This window comes from Magnolia sinica, chromosome 5 (genome assembly GCF_029962835.1).
Source record: "Magnolia sinica isolate HGM2019 chromosome 5, MsV1, whole genome shotgun sequence".
Taxonomy (NCBI): Eukaryota; Viridiplantae; Streptophyta; class Magnoliopsida; order Magnoliales; family Magnoliaceae; genus Magnolia; species Magnolia sinica.
The window spans coordinates 107785294-107809289 of NC_080577.1; the positions used below are offsets into that span (position 1 = coordinate 107785294).

Sequence of the window (23996 nt, forward strand, 5' to 3'; positions counted from 1 at the left end):
CATGTAATCCTAGGCTACCACATGCTTATATGAAGGAACTAGTAAGATGTTAATTTGAAATAGGCCCAATGGAATTAAGAAATATCATCCAAAACATGGGGGTAGAACTATTTTTAAAGGGAATCACTTGAGTCCTAAAGGGATTCTAAAGGATTTTAGGTTTAGGGTAAATAGGGTTAGGGTTTGAAAATTGGGGAATATGAAATTAGGATTTATTTGAAAGGGGAATCTAGGGTTTTAGGCTAATGTTTGGTTGCAGAAAGAAGAATAAGGATGTAAGAAAATTGCCGAAGTGAGGTCCACAAAACAGTCCGTGTAGTTGTATGAAAGTACGGATTCACATGTACGGTTGGACTATGTTTAGGTGTAGGTTGGGATGGTTTGTGTTTAAGAAGAAAACGAAAAAAGAAAAAGGAGAAGAAGATTTGAGAGGAAATGAGAGAAAATACCTTTGGAGCTTGAGAAGGGAGAAGTAAATAATGCTTCACACCAAGGTTGTTTTCATTTGGATTCACACTGAATGGGGTTTCACACCACATTCTCCATAAACACAATAGAAAGAGAAGATAACTTCAAGTTTTTTCATTAACATCACATCAAACAAAAAAAGACTAGGGTTGGACGTCCAAGCCTTTATAGTCCAAAAGTTGGTCTTTTACAAAAAGACTATTAATGAAAAGTATATTTGCTTTTAACCCCATACTTTGTAAATTACAAATACCCCCTATAAAAGCATAAAACTAATAAAACATGTAAATAAAGTCTCAAAAAGTAAACTAAGTGCTCAAAAACAAAATTCACTATAATCCTATGAAACTAAGACCATACGATAAACTCCGAAGACGTACACGATCATGGTGGGCCATGATCAAGTCACATCCAATGGTCTGATCGTGCAGTCCTCGTGATCCAATGGTTTGAAAACATCCTCCATGCAACCCACATGTTATGTGGGGTCTTCGACTCCTCCTTGGGACTCGAACGGGTACTTGCTTAGCCACAGGGACATCGGGGCTTGGACCCTCCTTTGACATGTGCGTAATGGTGTTCGTTATGTGATGCCCCCATCAATGTATCAACTTTTTTTTCAATTTCCAAGATTGAGAGAGACAAGATAGACGTTGGAAACTTTTTGCTGTTGCCTTTTGCATGAGAGGGTATAGTTTAGTTGCCTTACCCTTTCCAGAAAGGGAAAATTATTAGATCCTACTTTGGGCAAATAATAGTCAAAACCTACTTAAGAGTCACTTTTTTGCTTAAATCCATTTCATAAAATTTAGACCGTTTTACCAGAGCCTACAAACACATGATCTGTGTCCCATTGACCGACTTTTTTTGACACTTTGTACTCTTTTTAGCCATTCAAACTTTAAAAGGCTCATGGCCAATGGCTACCTTCCTCACATGTGCCACTGTCACATGGGCGTGTAGGATACATGCTCATCATCAGGTAGGACCCATGTGGATGCCCCTTAGCTTTAAAAAATATCAGCCTTCAAGAGTGCCTTGTGCATGTGCTGAATTTGGCTCTTTGGTCATCCATTTTTACTAAATATGCACACACTTGATGATTAGATTGACTTGATTTTTAAGGCTGTCACACATGGTGGTGCCACTAGTTGAACAACTAGAGGTTTGCTTACATGTTGGAACACTTGAACCTGATTTAGGAGTTCTCCTCGGTGCATGTTCTACTCCAAAATTAGGTTGGAACATTCATCAGGTGGGCAGCACATGAATGTTGAATGTAACTTGTTGGTTATCTGCATGTGTGGCCACTTGATAATTTGTTTGACTATAGTTTGGGGTTTTGAACATTTCTATGAACATCTTGAATCTTGTTAACATATAATGTAGGCATGGATGCGGCATTTGTGCTCTTGTATTGAAGATGGTGGTTTATAAGAACATACAATTATTTGATATGCTAGTACCATATGAGGGCCATAGTCGTTCTCTGAGCTGTTGTACACGTTAGATGGACATAATGAAGTCCAGACCATCAAAATAATGGGCTCCTCTGTAGATGGGGTATACCAGAATACTAGATTAATTGGATTGTCTTGACCTCTGATTGATGGACACTTGGTGGTTGAGTTTGGCTTGTTGAATGTATTTGTTTCTATTACCCATTATAAGTCCATTTTGCAAGTTAGGATCATACTTTGAGGGTGATTTGGGTTACAAGTTGCGTTGAGATGGTTATACTTAACTAGTTGGTTTTTTAGGAGTTGGTTGGGAGAAGAATCTTGGAATGTTGCGCAAGATTCCATGTGTTAGGTTTTGGATTCTTTTTTTAATCGATATTAGGTTTTAGATTCTTAAGTCACATCACATTTCTCCTACTTGGTAGAATCCATGGAACTAAGTTGTTAACATACATGCTTATGGCATGGAAGTGAAGTAGCGAGAGATTTTGTTTCCTTCAAATCTTTTGTTCAATGAATGGTCTAGTTCCTGCCTTTCTTTATAATTATGGGGCTTTAATATTGTAACGTTAGTTGCAGGATCCTTCCAACTAGGCGTGGCTCGCTTTGAATCCTGCTTTGGATTCTCGCTACCCCTCTAGCTTACTACCTATTTATACTTGTTTACATTTTGAAAGGGATGCTTCCCTGCTCCTGCACCCGAATTTCTTGCTGCTTCACTACACTCTTCGTGCAATTATCATTGTAACAAGTGGCAGCACATGCTTCATCACATCCATTGCCTTTTCCCAAAATTTTTTGGAAACAATTTTTTTATATTTTTTTAATTTTTGAAACTTGTCTTTTGTTGATGATTGTGTACCTAGGTACATACTTTTTACTAGTTCTTGACCTTGAGGAAATGCAACACAAATCTTCTTGCGACATGCCTATGTCATTCCTTTTGTGTGGTAGTGCTTCCATCTTCCGCTGAATATAACAATTTACCTTTTTTAGGTTGATCTTCTGGATAAGGTGAAAGTATTGCAATATTCTTTTCCACCGCCACCACCTGCACACCCACCCACCTGCCCATGTTTGGGTTGCCACCATGGTAAATTAGTTTAAGGTGAAAAGTCGGGATAATTCAGGGGCCATGGTCTGGGAGGGTATTGTTATCATGGCTCTCTCATTATTATGGATACTGTACCAACATGATTGCGGAAAATTAGAGTTCTTTTTGATGGCCTGAAATGTTGCAGTGAGCTTCATTATTATTATTATTATTATTAATTTTTTTTTTTGTGATAGTGGAAATTGGCTCCACGGTTTTGATTGACATTATAAATGGATGGTCATGCCACATTTGGAGTGCTTGGCATTGGTGGCAGGGTCTATCTTGTCTCGCAAGCTTTTTGCAGTGCTATTATTGTTCATGTGTGTAGAGAAGCCAACAAGGTTGCTGACAATTTGGCTAATTGGATTTGTGATTTGGTTTCAAATTTCCACGCTCTTTCACAGGAATCAATTACCTTCAAAAGCGAAGGCAAATCATCTCATTTATAAGGCTATTTTTTTTTAAAGCATCAGATGTTAATGGGGCTGACAGACTAGGGTTGAAGGGTTTTTTTTTTTTTTTTTTTTTTTTTTTTTTTGGTGTTTGGTGGGAGGAAGGATATGGAGGCTTGTTTACTTGCAGCGGTTTGGGTGTTAGATAGGTAAGATTGTTGAAACAAGATCTGTAAAGCCAACCACAGCAAGCTAATAAAGCTATAATGTCAATCATTAATGTAACATTACTTGCATTTCATAAGAATTTTAGAGCAAAATATTAGTGTACACTAAAGATGAAGATGGAAAGCAAGGATAAGATCAGAGAATAATTAATCTAGGGGAAAAGTAACATAAAATCAAATATCTTCCGAGTTCTGACAACATTTATGTGCTTTCATCGTAGTTATTATCATCTAAGCCTTATTTCAAGTATGTGTATTCATCAGATAATATTTGCTTGCATTTTTTTCGGTAATAAAGCAGCCAAATACTGAATGTAGTTCTGGTACTACCCTTCACCTTTTTATATTTCTTTTCCATTAATACCATGGAGTGTGTAGGGGGAAAGCGCAAATGTGGAGGATATCAAGCGGTCTTCGAAGAGACCTGATTTGAAGGCAATTTCTCGAGTATGTGGCTACCCTAAAATGTTTGTTTGTATACTTATCTGGTGCTTTCTTCTTAAAATTAATGTCATATTCTCTATATAAAAAGTTATTTATCTCAATAATTTAATTGAAGCCAGATAGAAGAATTTGTTGCTGACCATTTCTTTGGTTTTGTATATTTCATCACATACTTTTAGTAGCCTGCAAGTACTTCAGATGTAAATAACTTCAGTTGGTTGGGCTTGTTAATTTATCAGCAAGTTTATCAGAAAGAGTAAAGAGAAAAAAAGGCACATGGAAACAATAGACCCAAAAAAAAGAAGAAAAAGGAAAGGAAAGGAGGAAAAAAGACAACAAAACAGGAGAGCAGTATGACACTGCTATGAAACGAAAAAATTAACTATGTAGCAAGGGTGCTTCCATTTCCATCAGAAAAAAAACATCAGTTCCTGCTTACACCCGCCTTCACAAGGGAGTCTGCTATGGAATTTGCCTCTCTCGGGATGTGAGATAAAGATATGATTCTGCACCCTCCATGGGTACGAATTACCACTACTCTTGGATATCGTGTTCTTGGAGTCACCTTGCTAAATGATAGGAACCTTGACCAACTCCATAGCAATCTCTCAAATTTGGAGAAGGACCATTGCTTAGTCAAGGTTGGAGACCTCGTGGGCTGTTCGGTTACTGAAGAAGTTCCATTCAAACAACCTTGTCGAGACGGGCATATGTCCATGATTTGTCAACAACAATTATTTGGACTTAACACTAGTTTCAATAAAACCAAAGACATAGATTTCCAAAAAATGAGCTGTTATTGTGGATTAGGCAATCTCGGCACGGTTGGTTTTAACCCATTTTTACATGGAGTAGTGATCTTTTGCACACATGCATGCTTGCCACATTTGCTACAAAATCTACACTTGTGAATGTGCCACATGTATTGTGTCCCTGAGATACAAAAACATATTGCTACTAGGGGTGTACACGAACCGAGCTAGCTTGGTTAGCTCGCTCGACTTGACTCAAAAAAGCTCGATTCGACTCGGTTCGAAGCTGAGTTCGAGCTAAGTCGAGCTGATTTTTTGAGCTCAAAAATGATTTCGAGCTGAGTTTGAGTTGGCCCCAGCTCGACTTGACTCGGTTCGATATATAGCTTGAACTCGGCTCGACTCGGTTTGACTCGGCTTGACTCGTTGAAGGGGTATATAACCCTTTAAAAAACCCTAACCTAAACCCTTACCCCCTTCTCAACCCGAACGAAGCCACGTCGCTCGACTGCCCAAGCTCTCCTTCTCTCCCTCTTCCAGTCTTCCTCCCTCTCTCTCTCTCTCTCTCTCTCTCTCTCTCTCTCCCTCTCTCAGCCTGTCAGCTACTTGCACCAACACCGCTCACCCAAGCTCTCCCTCTCTCAGCCTGTTAGCCACCTGCGTCGCTCGCCTGAGGCCCGAGCTCTCCCTCTCCCTGTCGCCTGCTTGCCCCTGTTCAATTGTCCTGCGGCCCCTGCCCTGTCCAGTCGCCCTTGTTCGATTGTCCGGCAGCCCCTGCCCTGTCCGGTCACCCCCGCTCGATTGTCCGACAGTCCCTGCCCTGCCCGGTCGCCCCTGCTCAACTATCCGACGGTCCTTGCCTTGCCCGGTCACCCCTGCCCCTGCCGCAACTCGCCAATCCGGCCGCCGGTAAGCAGTCGAACTCGAATTTAAACGAACTCTAACTTGGCTCGAAAGCTTGAGCTCGAACTTATCTGATTGATGATCGAGCCGAGTTGAGTTGGAGATGCTGTGACCCGAGTTCGAGCCGGGTGTGCCTGGTGACCAATGTTTTAAATATCATTATCGCGTAATGTATCGCACCCTTGGGATACAGATACATATCGGTTATCGCATGGGATATATCGGTTGTATCACATAATGTATCGTTGTTGTTGGGACACATGGGAACATTGGGTAATTGGTCGAATTTTTCAATGAAACTTATGGGATTGTTGAAAAAGGCATCAATACACACTTAGAAATCAAAACATTACAAAAAAAGTGCACATAATAAAGGTTTCCTTTATATGGGGTCCTAATATATGCGCTTTCCAACTGAACTGATGCAAGTATATTCAAAGTCTATTCATATAATTTATAAACGTAAGAAGACATGTATGGAAATACAAGCAATACATTCATATGCAAAAATAATAATCACTAGATCAGGTTACATGTTTAATTTTGTGTTTGGATACAAATATTGCAATTGATTTGCGGGAAATTGAGAAATTTTGATTTTCATCAATTTTCCGCAACTTGACCCATCTCCCCTAAATCTCGAAATCAAAGTTCTAAATTCATGATTTTTCATGGAAAACATAAAGATCATAGATTTGTAACCATCCGACACCGATTTAATGTGATTTACAACAAAAACATGGATCGAAAATCGAAAATGCTCATTGGTTTGAATATGTGGGATATATCGGCACTACTGCGTTTCGTATCACACAAGTGGGATACAGGATATATCAGCTGATATCGTTGATATTTAAAACACTGATTGATACCACATGTGAAATATTCTATGTATCAGGGAGGTATCAAAGTGTGAGGAAACTTTGGAGAAACGATGATATTTTCAATGAAATTTTAGGAGACGTTAAAGGACACATGATATACACTTAGAACTCAAAACATAACTAATAAACAAATGTGCATAATGGGTTTTTGTTGTGTACGGACCAGTGTTCGAAGTGTCGGTATTGTTACAAGTTTCGCTGGCCAGGGATTGAGAAACAATATTGATATCGCTGATAGCATCGTTGATAACCGGAAATGCGAGGAAACATTGGGAAAACGGTGGATATTTTAAGCGAAACTTCAGTAGGTGCTAAAATGCACATTTATATATTTAAGAATAAAAAAAATTAAAAAAGAACACATACAAAATAAGTTACCATTTATTGGGGGCCTAAAAGCATGTGTTGTCGTAAGAAACCAATCCAAAGATCCTTCCATCCCATCTATCCGTCCAATCTTCCATCCAAATATCTATTGATATTTTACAATATCGACAACATGATATTTCATAGAAAAATTGTCAATAACTGGAAAGGAAACATATGATTGTGGTCTTAATATTGCCCATGTTGCAATAACAATAATATTGCGATCTGATGATATAATTGTTGACAATTTGAGCACAACATATAACCATGCACCCATAAAAAAATATGAAATGGAAAGTTTTTTTAATAAACAGATTTTTTGGTGATATCGATGCATTGGTGATATTGAAATATTGCTGATGCATTGGCGATACAAATAACAACTGGATTACTGATTCAAAAATATTGGCGATACAATTGCAATATCAATACATTGGTGATACTTAGCAATACATCGCCGATGCCTTGAGTTTCTGAGACTACCAGTGATAACGGTTTCACTACCAGTGTTATCGGTATCACTGAGCCGGAGATGGGGATAATATCAAGGATACTCCGAACAATAATAGGGACCTAAACTATGTGCTGTCGAACAAGGTGATGCAATCTAAAACAGAAATATGTAATGGTGTTGCCATTAAATATGTGTTACATAGTAATTAGTATAATTTTTTTCACTACCCTTTTGCTTCGAGAGTTTGGGATTATTTTCTTTCGGTGTTTAATACTCATTGGGTAATGCCGAAGACTATGGAAGATCTATTATGGGCCTGGCACAGAGGCAGAGTTGGCAATGCCGGGAAAGCCATTTGATGATCGATCATTATGGCAATGTTGTGAGTCATTTGGGGTTTTAGGAATGGCTGATGTTTTAGGAATGAAAGTGAGGGGGTGAATGAGGTCATTGTAAAAATTAAAAGACTAGTGTCGGATTGGGCAGTCTATGTCCCTCTCATTTTAAGTCCTTTGGTTTTGGGTTTTGTATTCTTTTCTCGCTTTTGTGAGTCTTTTTAATAAAATGTTGTTGCCTCTCAAATTTTTTTTTCAAAAATTTAAAATATTTAGTTAACAAGTTTTGTATTTAATGTTCTAAAATTTAAGAGATAATGCAATGCGTTAGCACATATAATGCACTAATTTATACACTTAATTTGTATTTCATTACATTGGAAATATATCCTAATTATTTTTTCCTATTTTTAAATAAAAATATGTAAGGTTTTTGGAAAACACAAAAGAGTATGGCCTATCTATAGATAGACCTAAACTCGTCAATGTGTCTATAGATCGGCCTACAGTTAACCAACATATCTGTAGATTGGCTAATCTAGGTTGGTCAACATCTTTTTTTTTATTTTTTTTATTTTTTAAATTTATTTTTTTGTGATTTTTTAATTACATATTTTTTTTTTCCAAAAAATAAAGAGTATTGCCAATCTGGAGTTGGCTTGCATTCATCACATAATTTTCCACACTATTTATATCTAAAAATGTGAAAACAGAAGAATTTCTATTTCTTCAATACATAATTTTCCTCCTTCAAATTTGAAGAATGTTGCGTCAAATCCATGTCAGTGAAAACTATTCATGCATGGATATGAATTGAGAAGTGTTTTTTTTTTCATAAGCTATGTGAAAGAAATGAATTTACACACATCTAACTTTTTTCCACCAAGTTGATTTTGATCCTGGTGCGGACATCAGTGGTGTACCCTTTAGAGTGTACCATAGGAGGAGGTGTCGCCGACAGAGTACCAGAGCGGAGGAGTTGATGTGGGTGGACGATGGGTCCATTGGACCCACTTTTTGATGCGCTACGAGTGCAGGAGCAGTATGACCACACCCCGACCATAGATCCATGGCTCGGATTTCACACCCTACCACATGGGTGTTTTAGTTTTAGACTCTTTTGTTCATTTTCTTGTTACAGGACTTTATTGCACTTTTATTTTTTCCATAGCTTATATATACGTTGTGAGAAACTTTATTTTCATCATTATTGAATGAATAGAAATTCGTCTATTTCTTCCTCTTTATTCAAGAGATTAGAGTTTTAAGTTGGCCCTTGGGTGTTGAGGATTCCACCCCGAATTCAGGTTTCCTTCTTTCTAGATTTTAGAGGTGCAGGAAAAGGTAAGAATCGTCGTCATCCTTTATTTATTTATTTATACGGCAAAGGGAATTGTACCTTCTTCATCTCGAATCCTTCATTCTTCACTCCCTTCGTTCCTCTCTGGATATCCCCTTTCTAGTTTGAACGGAAAAGATGGATGGTTAGTCAGTATGATCAGATCCGAACTTGACTGTGGACTGACTTATGCTAGACCTGAGATATCCTCATATCCCTAAGTCCTCCATTTTTACTATTTATACGATTTTATGCTAAGGAGCATGATGCCGACGCAATGACCTCATCTTTTTTTTGAAATTTACCTAATCCCTTTGACTAGAAACGGTTAGTTAATTGGTGTATTTATTTGAACATTCTTTAACCTGATTATACATGCATCTAGGATTAAGTCATCACATGTCCATGCATTAGATCCCTTTTTGCTTTACAAAAGCAACCAGCTTGAACCAAGCCAAGCATGCTGTCACCCAATTCAACGAGTCATTTCAAGTCGAACTTTGCATTAAATCTATGTTGTTCAATATCTGCATTTGGTATTCCAAGCCTTCTTCATATGTTGCTCTGTAATTTACCTCTGGTTTTCATTCCTATAGGATTCTTATGTAGTCAAGAAAACATGTGACTAGAATTCCAATCACAAGGCTGTGATGCAATCCATTGGGAATCACAATTTGACTCATGAATGATATATTTGAATGAGTTTACTGTACTGATTGAACTTCTGAAAGTCACTAAGGCATTGTAGCTTAACTAATTTCTGTTTCGCTAGTATAAACTTGTAGTTAAGTTGTGGCATGCTTCCAAGGCAACAATGTTTTCCAGCCAAGATTACAATGCATTTATAACATTTAGCACCCCTTTTATTTATTTATTTTGTGTCTGCAGATGATAGAGACTAAGGCTATTTTGTACCCTAAAGGAAGATTGGGTCACCTTCCAGGTTTGTGGATGATTCCTGTTTTTGAATTCATTATATGCATGGGTACGTGCAAGTGGGCGTGTGTATGCACATATAAGGAGTTGAATTTTGTTGGAGGGTATAGTGACTTTTACTTTTGATTATCTCAGGCATCGATGTTGGACATCAATTCCATTCACGGGCAGAGATGGTTGTTGTTGGTCTCCATAGCCATTGGCTGAATGGAATCGATTTCTTGGGAGAAACCTTTAGGAAATTGGTAATGTATCTCTACATTTGTGCAATTACTAATTGTTGCATTTTCTTAAGGATGGCTACTTAAGTTTGGCACTTCTACTTACCATAAAAAATTTCACCATCATATTCTTCTAAATATGAATCTTTTTCTTACTTCATTGGATATAGTAACTCGAGGTCATTTGGGCCTTTGTTACGAATAAAATATGGTCAATCTTAGGGTCACATTCTATTCAAGGCCTTGACTTTTAGTTGATTTTATTCTGTAAATTTGCTAAATAGATATGTTGAAACTTGAAAAATATCAAATGAATTGCAATATTTGCACACGAATTTTCTTTTACCAATTTTCACTGCCAATTATTAACTTTACCTTCAACCTACATTTGTTCCCAAATAATGTGAATTAAATGTTGAAATTGGACGGAAAAAATGCTTGCATGTTGCTTTTTTGTTCCCATATTCTTGATAACGTGCTATAACATTTTCCCTACATTTTTTCTGAATGTTCATTCGCTTATTTGTTACACAAAAGATCATTGAAAGCCCCAATTGCTAATGCAATCCAATGGTGGGCACCATCTATCTGGTCAGACAGATGGGATGTGGGATTGGTTTGATTGGTAATGTGGCCCCTACAATCTGTTCGGATAGTTTTGGTCTCCTGGTATCTTGATGGTGCTCTGATCAGTTTGCATTCCCAAATCCCAACATGATCTCCTCAATGAGTCTATGGTCCCATATGAGTGGCTAATCAGTCTTTGTGCCGCCATTAGTGGTCCAGTTATTCTATAGGTTCACAGGTCCATCTTTTTATAGTAACAATTAGTTAATCAATGATTTGTTGGATGGGTTTCCCATTACTATATTGTCACTTATTTTGTGGGCTGGGTCAAACAAATTTTGAATGACATGAAATTTGTCTCATTTTGAGAGTTATCATTTAAATTGTCTATACGATCACGAGATACTAATAATATTTTAGTGAGTACTTGTTGATTTTCAGTACAACTATGGTTGGGATGGGATCAATGCTATCAAAATCGTACGATTCACGATATGAATCGTATGATTCATATCGTATTGTATGGGTGTATGATTTGAATCGTACACCCAAATCGGATATCCTAAACAATCTTACGAATTGTAAGATAATTGTAGACTGCATGAATGGGCCCAAAATGTACTTAAAAAATCAATTTATTATTAGTTTTTATTCAAAATTTTCTTTTCTTTGTACCGTTTTGCTCATAAAATATGAAAAAGGCTCTCCTATTAAAAATGTCCATTTTTTTTTTTTTTTAAAATTTTTTTCTTTTCTTTTGGGGATTTTGATATTTGAAAACCCAAAATAAAGAAATCAAGATATCTTTTGATTCACAATGACATCGAATGTCATTTTTTCTAACATGATTCTACACTCTAGAAAGGTACAAAACTAACTTATAAAGACTCTTGTATTTTTTTTAAGGTAATTTTTTCGAAAGACAAGAAAAGAAAACGAAGGAAAAAAGACAAGCTTGCATGATATCTATGCCATATACATTTCCTCAATTGATAATATCATGATATGTATTACTTTATTGGTAGTGTTCGAAGTATCGGTATCCTTACAAGTTTCGCTGGCCAGGGATACGGAAACAATATCGATATTGCCGATAATATCGCTGATAACTGGAAATGCAAAGAAACATGGGAAAAATGGTGGAATTTTCAGCGAAACTTTAGGAGATGTTAAAATGTACATATTTGCATATTTAGAAATAAAAAAGTTGCAAAAAAAATGCATACATAACAAGTTTTCATTAATGGGGCCTTAAAAGCATGTGCTGTTGTAAGAAATCAGTCCAACCATCCCATCCAACCTATTTAACCATCCGACCCTCCATCCAAACATCCATCGATATTGCAAAATATCAACAACACATGATATTTCACCAATAAATCATCAACAATTGGACAGGAAATGAAAGATTGTGGTCTCAATATCGTGCATGTTGCCATATCTATAATATCGAGATATTATTAGTATTATCAATGACAAATTAAACACTACATACAACCATGTGCCCATAAAAGATATTAAAATAAAAAATTTTCTAATAAACAAAAATTTGATGATATCAATATGTTAGCGATATTATTGAAATATCGTCGATACACTTATGATATAAGCATTACCTAGTATTTACATAGTAAAAAATATTGGCGATACATCGGTGATATTGATGCATTGGCAATACAAGTGACTCTAAGAATTTACATAGTTGAAAATATTGGTGATTACATTAGCGATATTAATACGTTGGCGATACTTAGCTATACATTGCTAATACTTGGAATTTTCGATACTACCAACGCTATCGGTATTGCTACCGGTGTTATCGGTATCGCTGAGCTGGAGATGAAGATAATATCGGAGATAATTTGATAATATTGGAGATAATTCAAACACTGTTTATTGGTATTTGCTGATGTTAAATGGATGATTGATGAGTTTTTAATCTTTTATGATTTACATGTATCTTGTCATGTCTTTTATATACAATTTTGTAAATCAGAAAAAATCTTGCGATTCACGATTCGATACGATTCAACCCCTATTACGATTTGCGATGCGATAACGATTTTGACAACATGGGATGGGATATGGGAATATTTTGGCCATTATTAGTATTTTATTGGAATAGATGATTAGTGTTGGGTTTGGTAAATGACTACGATTAGTTAGGGTTTCGAGTCATGCTTTGTAGTTGCTATATGGTACATGATGTTAATGAATGAAACATCAATTTACTCTTTTTTGAATGGTAAGAAAGTTATTACAAAACAAGTGATATTCAATATAAATGGGAGGGAAGGGGATAATGAGAGATTATCCCTTGGAGTCGTAACCATAGAAGAAGCAGAAAAACCAAAAAAGACCCAAAATGTTTTACAAATTACATCCCTTGAAGTGTGACTGATGTCCCTAGATGCCCGAAAGATGATCTTCCCTGTGGCTTTCTGAAATACAAATTCTATGGAGGCTGTCTTGTTTTTAAAGATCTTATTCTTATGTTCCTTTCATTTTGCCAATCTCCATAGGATTCTGATTCTTTTGCTTTGGAAGCTATAATATACAGGTTGAATAGGAACTTCTATTGACCTCGGCATAGTCCATTATGACTTTAAGAGAGCCAAAATCATCCACCAAATCCCTGTTGCAAATTCACAATGCAAATGAAGATGATAACACGTGTGCGTGTGCCTATGTACATGCATTGGTGTGCGTGTGTGTGGGTGTGGTCATAAAATGATCTTATACTCACTGGATTTTCATATTTCCATCTCTAACTGTCACTTTTCTGAGGCCTAAATGGAAACTTCTGAATGCATTCTTGGAGTTGAGCAAAGTCCTCGTTCTCTCCATCCGATAAATTCCTATGAAAATGGGGAGTCCAAAACAACATTCCCTACTGATAAAACGCATTGAAAGATGGTGATTCTCATGGTAGCTGCAATTCTGTTGAGTTGGCTGAAGTCTGACACAACTGGTCTTTGAAGACACCACTGTCTTCCCCAAACCAAATCCACGAGCCATCATCCACTACATGTGCAGGACCCTGAAAAATTGCTAATACCTTTGACTGGATTTCCAAATACCCGAGGGTCTGAAGTCTGCAGGGTGAACAACCCTCCCTCTTGAGCATTGTATTTGCCATTGATAACTTGCTTCCATAAGCGTTCATCGTTAGTCCTGTACCTCCATAATCATTTGTCCAACGATTCATGGTTCATATGCAAAATTTTTCAAACCCATTCCTTCATTCAACTGTGGGTGCATACTTCTTTTTATCTGAATAGATATTTCTTCTTCCTTTCGATTATCCCATTCCCAGAAACTTGCTTCACAACGTTTCAATATGCTGAATCACACTCGTAGGACACTGGAAGAGGGACATGAGAAGTATATAGGAAGGTTAGACAGGGCAAATTTCATAAGTGTTCTGGCTACAAAATGAAAGATATTTACTTTCCACATCGAGAGTTTTCTTTTGATTCTTTTAATGATCAAGTCCGATAGGCACTTTGCTGGTTAGCCCATGAATAGCTGAAGATAAATATTGGTTGATGGAAACCTTCCAGTATTCCATTAGGAGACGTTAGCTAATCTTTCTTTAATTTGTATTGATTTTAAGGCCTAATAGGACCTCAAGGCATCTGAGGATCCTCTCCATATTCGCTACCTATAGTGAATAAAACTCACATAATGATAATGTATCATCTGCATACTGCAAGTGGAAGTTTTCTCATCCTTGCCTCTACGCCTTAAAACCTCAAATGCAGCTGCGTCGGTAGGTTTTAGAATCATCGTGCTAATAGCTTCAATTACAACAACGAACATAATGGGGGATAGAGGGTGCCCTTCTCGGATCACTCTACTGCTATGAAAGAAGCCCTTTTGAGTCCTGTTAATATGATCGATAAGGCATTGATGAAACACATGCTGGCATCTAATGCCTCCATTTTACCCCAAATCCCAATCTCTGGAGCATATATAAGTATAACAGCAAATCCCAATCAGCCCAGTCTTATGCCTTCTCCAAGTTGAGCTTGCATAATACGCTGGGTTTGCCTTTTTTGTCTTGAATCGATGCAATTTGCGGTATTAGTACAACTTCCAATATCTGTCTTCCAAAAAGAAAAGGCCCTTGAGCGCTCGGAATTGCTCTTCCCTAGACTTTCCTCATTCTGCAAACAAGGATTTCGGCAAGGATCTTGTATGGACTGCCAACTAAACTCATCGATCTAAAGTCCCTTATGGATTCTATGCCTTCTTTCTTTTGAATTATGACCATGGATTATTGTTTTTTAATTTTTGGATGGGTCATTAAAACCATGATTGTTGCCCCAACGCTTTGGAAATCCTTATTTTAGTGTGAAATTCTGTGATGAATTCCGTGAATCCTTTTTAAAAGTGTCCCAAAACACTTGGAAGAATGCAACGGGGACGCTGTGGGCCTGGTACTGTCTCTCTTCCTAGTTCATCAATTGCCTATTTACTTCGTCTTCTTCAATGACCTTTCTAACCATGCCACATTTTTCTCTACGAGATCAAAATTGAGGTTGTCCAAACTAGGCTGGTTCTTCAATGGTGGGGAGATCAGAGTAATGGTCCACAATCTCTCCGCACGTCTCCTGTCTATTTTCTATTCTCCCATTCACATTTAAGCTTTGAATTTTGTTTTTTTTCAATGGATGTTTATGATACTTAGAAATCTTTTTGTGTTTTGTCCGCTTTTTCCTCTTCTACAGATCCAAACTGTTCCTGCTTCCAGCTCTTAGTGATACTTTTCAGTTTTCTCAACTTCATCTTGAGTTTGAAACCAGCCCTTCCATGACAATGGAATTACTTTCTATTACTTCTCCACCAAATCCTTCCTCTTCCAGCCACATAACTCAAGCGAGAAAGGAATACAACCCTGCGCTGCTTTGTTGATGTTTAGATCCATGATGGATTTACCTTTATATAAAGATCCTCCTGTGCTACATATACGAAATGTATTCTTGCAACCAGATCATATGTCTTGATGGTTTGATTTTCGTTTGTTTCTGATGCAGTTTAGCTCAAGTTAGCTAGTTTATACTGCACTATGAAGAAAGTAAGGTATACATTAGAAACCAGTTTTTAAAATTCCAAGGATATAGTACCAGGACTGATTACAATTCTTTATACGTAATTGTTTTTAGTAGTATTTCCCTATAATATTTGTAAGTTAGGGCTGTATTCAACATTCTATAAATCGGAGCAAATTAGATGGTTGGACTGGTTTGGAGTGAAACTGGCCAAAACATGGGTTGAGCCACGAATATTGGGTAATATAGCGGTCAATTGATATATAATCATGTCTTATTTTGTTTATTTTGAAACTCCTAATTAACTACACATTATGCATGCTTTTTTATCCCTTAAAGAAAATATGAGTAACTTAAAAAACTAAGTTTTAACTTCAGTTATTATTCTTAATGTGTTAACATTGTGTTTACCATTTAAACCAAATATCTTCCATTTCAATAGGATTTCCACCGCTTAGTGGGCATTACTTCTACTCCATGTCGTCGTGGGTCTCAAAAACCGATTTGCATCATTTCCTCCTAGAGAACTTGTCCTCAAGTTTACTTCGTAATCTTTACTCAAATTGGCTCCTTGGTATTTGTAGAGATTAACGAGAGATGGAAAGTGTTCATTAAGAAGTTGTGCCCCTTACCCAACTGTGTATGCTCACTGCTCAGCGAGATCTATATCTGTTTACAAATGGCATTTCAGTTTTAGTTTTGGAAGTAATGTGTCCTGGGTTTCTTCTTCACGTGATGAGCAGTGTATTCATTCGTGCTCCATTTAGCATATTGCTTGTTACATGGCTATAGTACTCTGGGTTGGAAATTTGATTATGGTTTCTTTTGCAATAAGTATGAGTTTCTTCTTCTTCTTTTTTGGGAGCTAGTGTGGTGGGCCTTCCCTCACAAGAAATTAATTTAATATCCTGTGGGCAAATGGCCCATGCATCAGATATTAAACCGATAAGAACAGAGACTACACTTGATCTTAACCAAGCGGCTGTGAATATTATACTATGCTTGCATTAGGTCTGCAGTTTCTAAGGTCTTTCCTATCAATGGATGTAATGTGATTGCTTGCAGTGTTAATATTACACCATGTCAGTTCTTTCGATTGATACCATTGTGGTTTTACTTGTACCACTCTTGAAAGTGTTTTTAATAGACTAAGTTTTTCAGGCTATTTAAATGTTGCAGGAGAAATACAAGTCTTACACTTTCCCACTTGCAGTATCCATAGTGATGTCCGGCCAATATGAAGATGATGTAGATAATTCAGAAGACATTGTTTATACTGGTCAAGGTGGGAACAATCTACTTGGTAACAAGCACCAAATTCGGGATCAAGAGATGGCTCGCGGTAACTTGGCACTAAAGGTATTTGTGTATGAATTTTGGACCATCCTTGTGGAGATTGACTGCCTTAGTTTGTTTGATTTTATATAGGAACATTCCCTTTTTTTATTGTTGAAATGCTGTTTGTATCCAAAATCAGCCTCGTAACTTCGTAGAGGAAGGGTTATCTACCCTTGAAAGAAATGGTGTTTGTTTAGTCGTCTGCAAGGCATTGGAAGCTGTATTCCTAGTGCCTTGCCAAGTACATGGGGCCCAACTTTTGTGTTTGGAAACCAAGGATTTTGTGGCCTTCTTGTGGATTGCCCTACAGGTGCAATTTTTATTACGAAAACAGCAGTCCCAAGGACTGCTGAGTGTAGAATTGAACCAGTTACCTCATCCTAGTCTTAATGTTTTGTGCAAGGCATAGCAGGAACCACTGGCTCATCCAATTATCATGATTAAGTGGGTCTTCTGTGATTGTCTACTGGGTTAGTCGTTCTGAATATGGATTGTGGGCAGTACATATTGTTGATGGATTGAGTAGTAGTACCTATTTAATTGTGGATGCTTTTCCCTTGATTAACCAGGAAGGAGTTTTCTTTTCTTTACTCTTTTTTTTTTTTTGACAACCTATGGTGATGGGGACATCATGCGCACTCACGCCGCCCCCCCTACGCACGTATGCCAGAAGGAGGGCCCCGCCGTCGATCTGGATCGATGACGACGTCCAGGGAGGGCCTCCTACCTAGAAGACAAAGTTTTGATTCAAAGGAGTGGGCCCATTAGTCAAGAAAAGCCTATCATGGGATCTCATGATCGTGGCCCACTAGTCAGATTGATTTCATATTTTAGGTTTTGCTTATTAATATTATTTAGAACATCATGGACGCTTTAGATTTCTTTGATTAGTTTTTATTTTGGTTTACTTCATCGCCAAGTAATAGGTTGTGCACATGGCGCGAGTTTTGGGGTATAGAGTTTTCTTATAAATAGGCACCCCTTGTAGTTTTTTTAATGGATTGAAGATTAATAAAAATTCTGCATTTTCCTACTCTCTGAGTTGTGAAGCCTAATTGGGTGCGAAGCCTCCTTTCATCGAAGGGTTAACTGCCGTGGTGCGAAGCCACATCTATCTTGATTTACCCCCATCCATCGCCATCTCTACCACCCATCTTCTACCATCATTTCTTTTTATCTCACCCCATGATCTACACTTCGAATCAATCATCTATTGCAGCAATTCTCCTCCCCACATTAGAATTTCAGAATCTGGCCTTACAAGAGGGCTGAAACTTCGGCGGAGCACCACGCACAAACCGTACATCGGATTGAGCTGAGATTTGGGGGTTTTGGAGTCCATCCATGGCCGACCAGGGCTAAGGTGGCCTTTTTCTGAATAGTGGGCCCCACACACGTGCGGCCGAGATCACACGCATGTGCTTTTGGGCCATTGTTGTTGTCCACGCGTGCAGTACTTCTCTGGGTCATCTCTCTCCTCTCTTTCACTCCGCTTTCATCCAAAATCTCTAAACCTGACCCTAAATTACTCAAATCTCCAATTTTATGTCCCTTTTCTTACCCTAGGGTTCCTTAAGTTGAAATTGGTGAATCCCTTGGATTAGGACTGATTACTATGCATGTGTGGATGATTAGTTCTTATCTTTGAGTATCGTTTGGTTCATAATTTTTATTGATCCAGCCTTATCATTTGTAGGCCTGGACCCGCATAGATTCCCCTTAATTGAATGTTTGGACTTTCATGTGGGATATGGAATTTGTGTAATTGTTTCTGAACTAACGTGATCTTAAGCCTGAAATCTCGCATATCATATTTAATTTTCATTTCTTGCATCAAATGGTGATGGTTCCCCATCCTTTCTCATGTTGTTTCTCATACAGTATACATATGGACTTTGTGGGCGGGAGGGAGGTATTTGGAAAGCGGGAATGGAGGATTATGATATCAATATTTTTTGAAGGGTAATGTCAAAGTAATATATATGTCTAGGGTTTTTAAAGAATAACGCTTATGAAAATACAGTTGTGTCAGTTGATAATAGATGTAGGGTGGGAGTGAGTTATAAATGATCTTGGAGAAGCATGGTTCTAAAATTTACGAAGTGAATAGTGATCCCAAAATAATTTATATCTTTCCATGGTTTTTTAAGAACTAATCTTATGAACTTTCATGAAGCGAATAAAACAAATTTATGTAAATACTATTATCATGACTCTTTGATTTGGCATTTGACTTATCTATTTCCTCCTAACTAAACATAAGCTATAACAACAGAAAAAGACTATTGACGACAATTAACTTTAGTTAAATCCTTTTGACTTTCCAAAACAATCCAATAAATTCAAATGGAACCCAACTTGAAAACATCCCTAGAGCATCTTATGCTAGAAAAACATCAATAATCATTCAGATAATTAATCGAGCCACTCTAGAAAAAACATCCTTGGAGCAACTTATAACACTGTTCATAAATAATTTTTTATACTAAAAGCCCAATGAGCAAATTCTACCGCTTGTCCCCATTGACATTCCCCACTAAATCACATAACACTGTATCCAGTACTCCTCAACCTCATTGCTATCAGAGGATCTATAGCTTCTAGAATCTAAGACCGCTTGCTCTTTCCTCTTCTGTTAGACTTCTCTTCCCATACAGCTTTTATTGTATAGATATCTTCCATCCACACTTTAACATGACTTAACCTAGCCCCATATTTGCATCTGCTGATTTTCATGCAAGCAGAGGTTGTCTTCTCTTTCTTGATGGGCTTCAAGTCAATTTCCTCCACAACCCAAACTTGAGCCTATGATTCTAAGCACTTAATCCAAGCTTCCACTGGGATCTCCACCATTCATACCCAAGACACCTTGTCTTCTAGTTTCACTTTGTTTGAGCACTTGGACATTGATAGAATTGGGCAGTCAAAAATTTCCTTACCATCATATAACAATTTCTCGACTTGTTCTGTTGAATCCATTTCGAGCTATAACCATCTATTCTTATGTTGGATGAAAATCTCGTATGAGCCCATTGAAGGTCCATCCATTCACAAAAATCTTCCACATCAACCTCTGTGCCAATAGTTGTCACCACACTAGTATGGCGGAAGATCTCACTCATCCACTCAGCCACATTTGTATCTACCACCACCTAGTTTGAACCTCTTCACACTTTTACCAATATTGATTTGTGAATACCCACTTTCATCCTCTGTTATGTTTTGCTGTGAGTTCTCCTACCCCTTCATTTTCTCATGCATCACTGGGCTCTATATTTGCTTCTTGCTTGCCACGAGCCTGTCTAGTTCTTCCTAGTACATCCTACTCATTTGTTCCCCTCCTAATATGCTTTGTATTTATGGCTTGCATCTTCTATATTCATGTGGCAATGTGGCACGGTTAGGGTTGTCCACGATGTGGGTCATGGTGAACTCATGCCAGGAGATCTAATCGAGTTTGGGTACCTGTTGGGTCTTATGGTCCAAACTTTGGGTTGGATCCTCTTAAGTCGTAATTGTTAAGCCATTATAATATATATATATATATATATATATATATATTAATTCATGAATTTGTATACACATTAATATATGAATACTAAGATAAGGCCAACAATAACAGATTAGGTTCATGATATGATCTATCTTGGTATTCATATATTGTGAAAGCTCATTGTTTTTTGTAAGTGGTTCTTTTTCTTCACTGATTGTATTCCCTTCCTATGCCTTTTCTTTATTGGTTTGCATTACTCAACAAAATCCTATTTAGCTTACTAAAATTTATGATGTAAGTTGTTGGATTGTTTATTTGAGTTGAGGTTCAAATGTCCTTTTACTTTTCCTCCTTTGCTTTTGACAGTGGTAGGTTTTCCTAATGTATATGATTCATCTCATCCATACACAGAATAGTATGGAACATGGTGTGCCTGTCAGAGTAACTCGTGGACATTCATCCGGGGATAGCTATTGTGGAAAGGTTTACACTTATGACGGCTTGTACAAGGTGGATATCTGGATTATATTTTTGACACTCTAGATCGCTACAATTGTTTGCGTTCAATTTCTGTCGTCATTTTGGTTTTTGCTTTTCCTATGATTGAAATGCTTTCCACATGCTTTGCTTGCTCAAAAGTATTATATCAACATTGTGGAAGAAATCAGTTGGTATCGATTCTTATGAGCAAGGTGTTTCGGAACGGTAACAGTGGCCATAACGGCCACCACCATTACCTTTACGATACGGGTCGTAATGGCCGTTACTGCCCTTGTAACAGTCGTTACGGTCTCTCTCTCTCTCTCTCTCTCTCTCTCTCTCTCTCTTTTAAATTGAAAGAAAAAACAAAAAACATGTATATGCCCCCTTAGCGTTGAAAAAAATCCAAAAAACCTATATTTGCACTGTAACTAACCATTACGGGACTGTTACAACCTTTACATGGGGTGTTACCGGCTGTTAATGGTGGTTATAGGTCATTTTTTCAATAACGGCTCTTACGACTGTTATGCCCTAGTAACATGTAGAGGTTGCTACCATTACCTTTATGTAATGTCCCTTATGGCGTTTACGACGCACCATGCTTATTAGTGGGTTTATGAATTTTTTGTTTTGAGAATTTTAGTAACTGTAATATTGATAGTTGTGCCATACTATTAGAAATTAACATGCTTTTGATGTTGCCAACGAATGAGATTCACCACTCACGATTTATCCGACCCTAACACGAAAAATCACACTCCAAACATGCCCAATCCAAGAATAGAGATCTTTCAACTTGAAATAATGGAAAAATTAATGCAAAATCAGTGCATAATCAATACTCTCACTAAATTAATGGCTTAGATCACACAGCCCACCTGTCAAGGCTTAAGCTTTCACCAAACATTAGAAAAGGGGCTGACGTCCAATGCATGGAGAAGAGAAAACGTCTAAAAGACTTAGACGACTTGTTTGGTTTTATACAAGGGAAACAAAAGATGAGCCCTTACACTAATTTGGGTTGTAGATCAAGCATAAACTAAGGGTTAAGAGTTTATAATCTTAGCCTACAATCTTAAAGAAAAAGGACTTAAATACCCCTATCTACTAAAGTGAAACATAAGGGGGTATTTGTTTTCTTATTTACCACTGTAAATGGTGATAAATAAGTAAAAATAACCTCCCGTTGCTGTTTGGATGAGAGTGAATTTACACCTTGATTTTCAATATTGCCTTTTTGAAAAAATGGAAGAGAATGCGTGTGAGAAATTTGTGGGGTCCCATCGTGGTGTATGTGTTTGATCCGTGCCATCCATCCATTTTACTAGTTTTGAGCCCTAAAATGAGGAAGATTAGAAGCTCAAGTGGACCACACCACAATAAACATGGGGATAATGACATCCACTGTTGAAAGTTGAAACCATCCGTGGGTCCCCACATTGACGTGTACTTGTGATCCAACTTGTTCATATAGTCGCACATGCATGGAAAACACAAATAATCCAATACTTTTGTTGCTCGCAAGAAGTGTTAACTAGTGGGTATTTAACTCCCCTTGTTTCTTGTGGCGTGTTCCACTTGTGCTTTGGATCTGCCTCAAATTTGGGCTCATGCCCTAAAATGAGCTATTAAAACGGATGGACGTCATGGATCAGACACATATCATGGTGGGTCCCACAGATTTAAAAGTCCCTTCTTGATATTAGTGTCAAGTCAATCAAATGTCAATTGTAGCAGGGGTGACTGACCGTAATTCATATGGTAAATAATGATTACTTATCTACCTCAATTTACAATGGTAAATAAGAAAACAAACTCCCCCTTAAACAATGCAAGATAAATCATAATTCGTTAAAAAATAATGTAAATTCGTAACTTAAAGTAAATGCCATTAAAAGAACCAATCATGGACCATAAAGTGTGCCAATGGTGCCACTATATGTGGTCCATTGACGGATCTATAGATCTGGCCCATTATGGATAGGATTTGTGCTCTTTTCCATGATCTAATCCACCTTGATCCATCAACATCTGGTCGTCTATGTTGGTAACTACTCTCCACTCGCTTAACCTAAGCTAATGGATGTGTTGTATAGTTATGTGATGCATTCTGGTGGGAGCATGCATAAACTAGCACACTCCTTTAATGGCAAAGGGGATTAGGTTTTGTAAGTGTGAGTTAAACCAATGAAAGCAATGAGCATGTGATTCGGTGCTTGCGTGCGTGCATGTGTGTGTATTAATATACATATATATTTTAATGTTTTTAATACCAATACTTATCATATACTTAATAATAGAAATAAAGAAAAATATCGACTCCCTTGGTTGACCAACTGGCTTTACGAATAAGTTAATAGGGGTTTATAAAGCATATCTAAGGAGTTGAAATAACTATTTTGGCTATCGGATTGTGGTGTTTTTTAGATGGAGACTGCGTTGATGATGAAATCAATATGTACGGTGGTGTTTTAATATCGTTAAAGGAGCCCAAGCAAAGAAATTATTCTTTGCAATTGTATTATGTTGACGTAATTGGGCCATATCCCTCTAGGGCATGGATAATATGCTCTTAAATATCACATTGATAGTAGTATAGCTATATGTAAAGCTTGCTTGGTTGCTAAAAGGGCTTTACACAAGCACATGGTGAGGAATACTCTGAGACATTTGCTCCTCTTGCTAAGATGAACTCAGTTCGTATTATTATTTCTCTTATTGCATATCAAAATTGACCATTGCACTAGATTGATGTGAAGAATGCCTTTTTAAATGGTGATT

At 37.4% G+C, this 23996-nt stretch overlaps 1 protein-coding gene and 1 pseudogene across 6 annotated transcripts in view; one reads left to right on the top strand and one right to left on the bottom strand.

Annotated features, from left to right (window-relative positions):
• LOC131246622 (histone-lysine N-methyltransferase, H3 lysine-9 specific SUVH4) overlaps positions 1–23996 on the top strand; it is a 73272-nt gene that overhangs the window by 18297 nt on the left and 30979 nt on the right. For 3 of the 6 annotated variants that reach the window (XR_009171451.1, XM_058246925.1, XM_058246927.1), the window contains exons 4-8: positions 4022–4090; positions 10012–10066; positions 10195–10304; positions 17081–17260; positions 21105–21242. Coding sequence is in view for 5 of the 6 variants with exons in the window: in XM_058246925.1 (XP_058102908.1) it covers positions 4022–4090; positions 10012–10066; positions 10195–10304; positions 17081–17260; positions 21105–21242 (552 nt within the window). In the remaining variant the exon portion in view is untranslated. The remainder of the gene's footprint in view (positions 1–4021; positions 4091–10011; positions 10067–10194; positions 10305–17080; positions 17261–21104; positions 21243–23996) is intronic. The other 3 variants (XM_058246926.1, XM_058246930.1, XM_058246928.1) reach the window with 2 other exon arrangements.
• On the bottom strand, positions 16770–16896 carry LOC131247464 (U2 spliceosomal RNA; annotated as a pseudogene).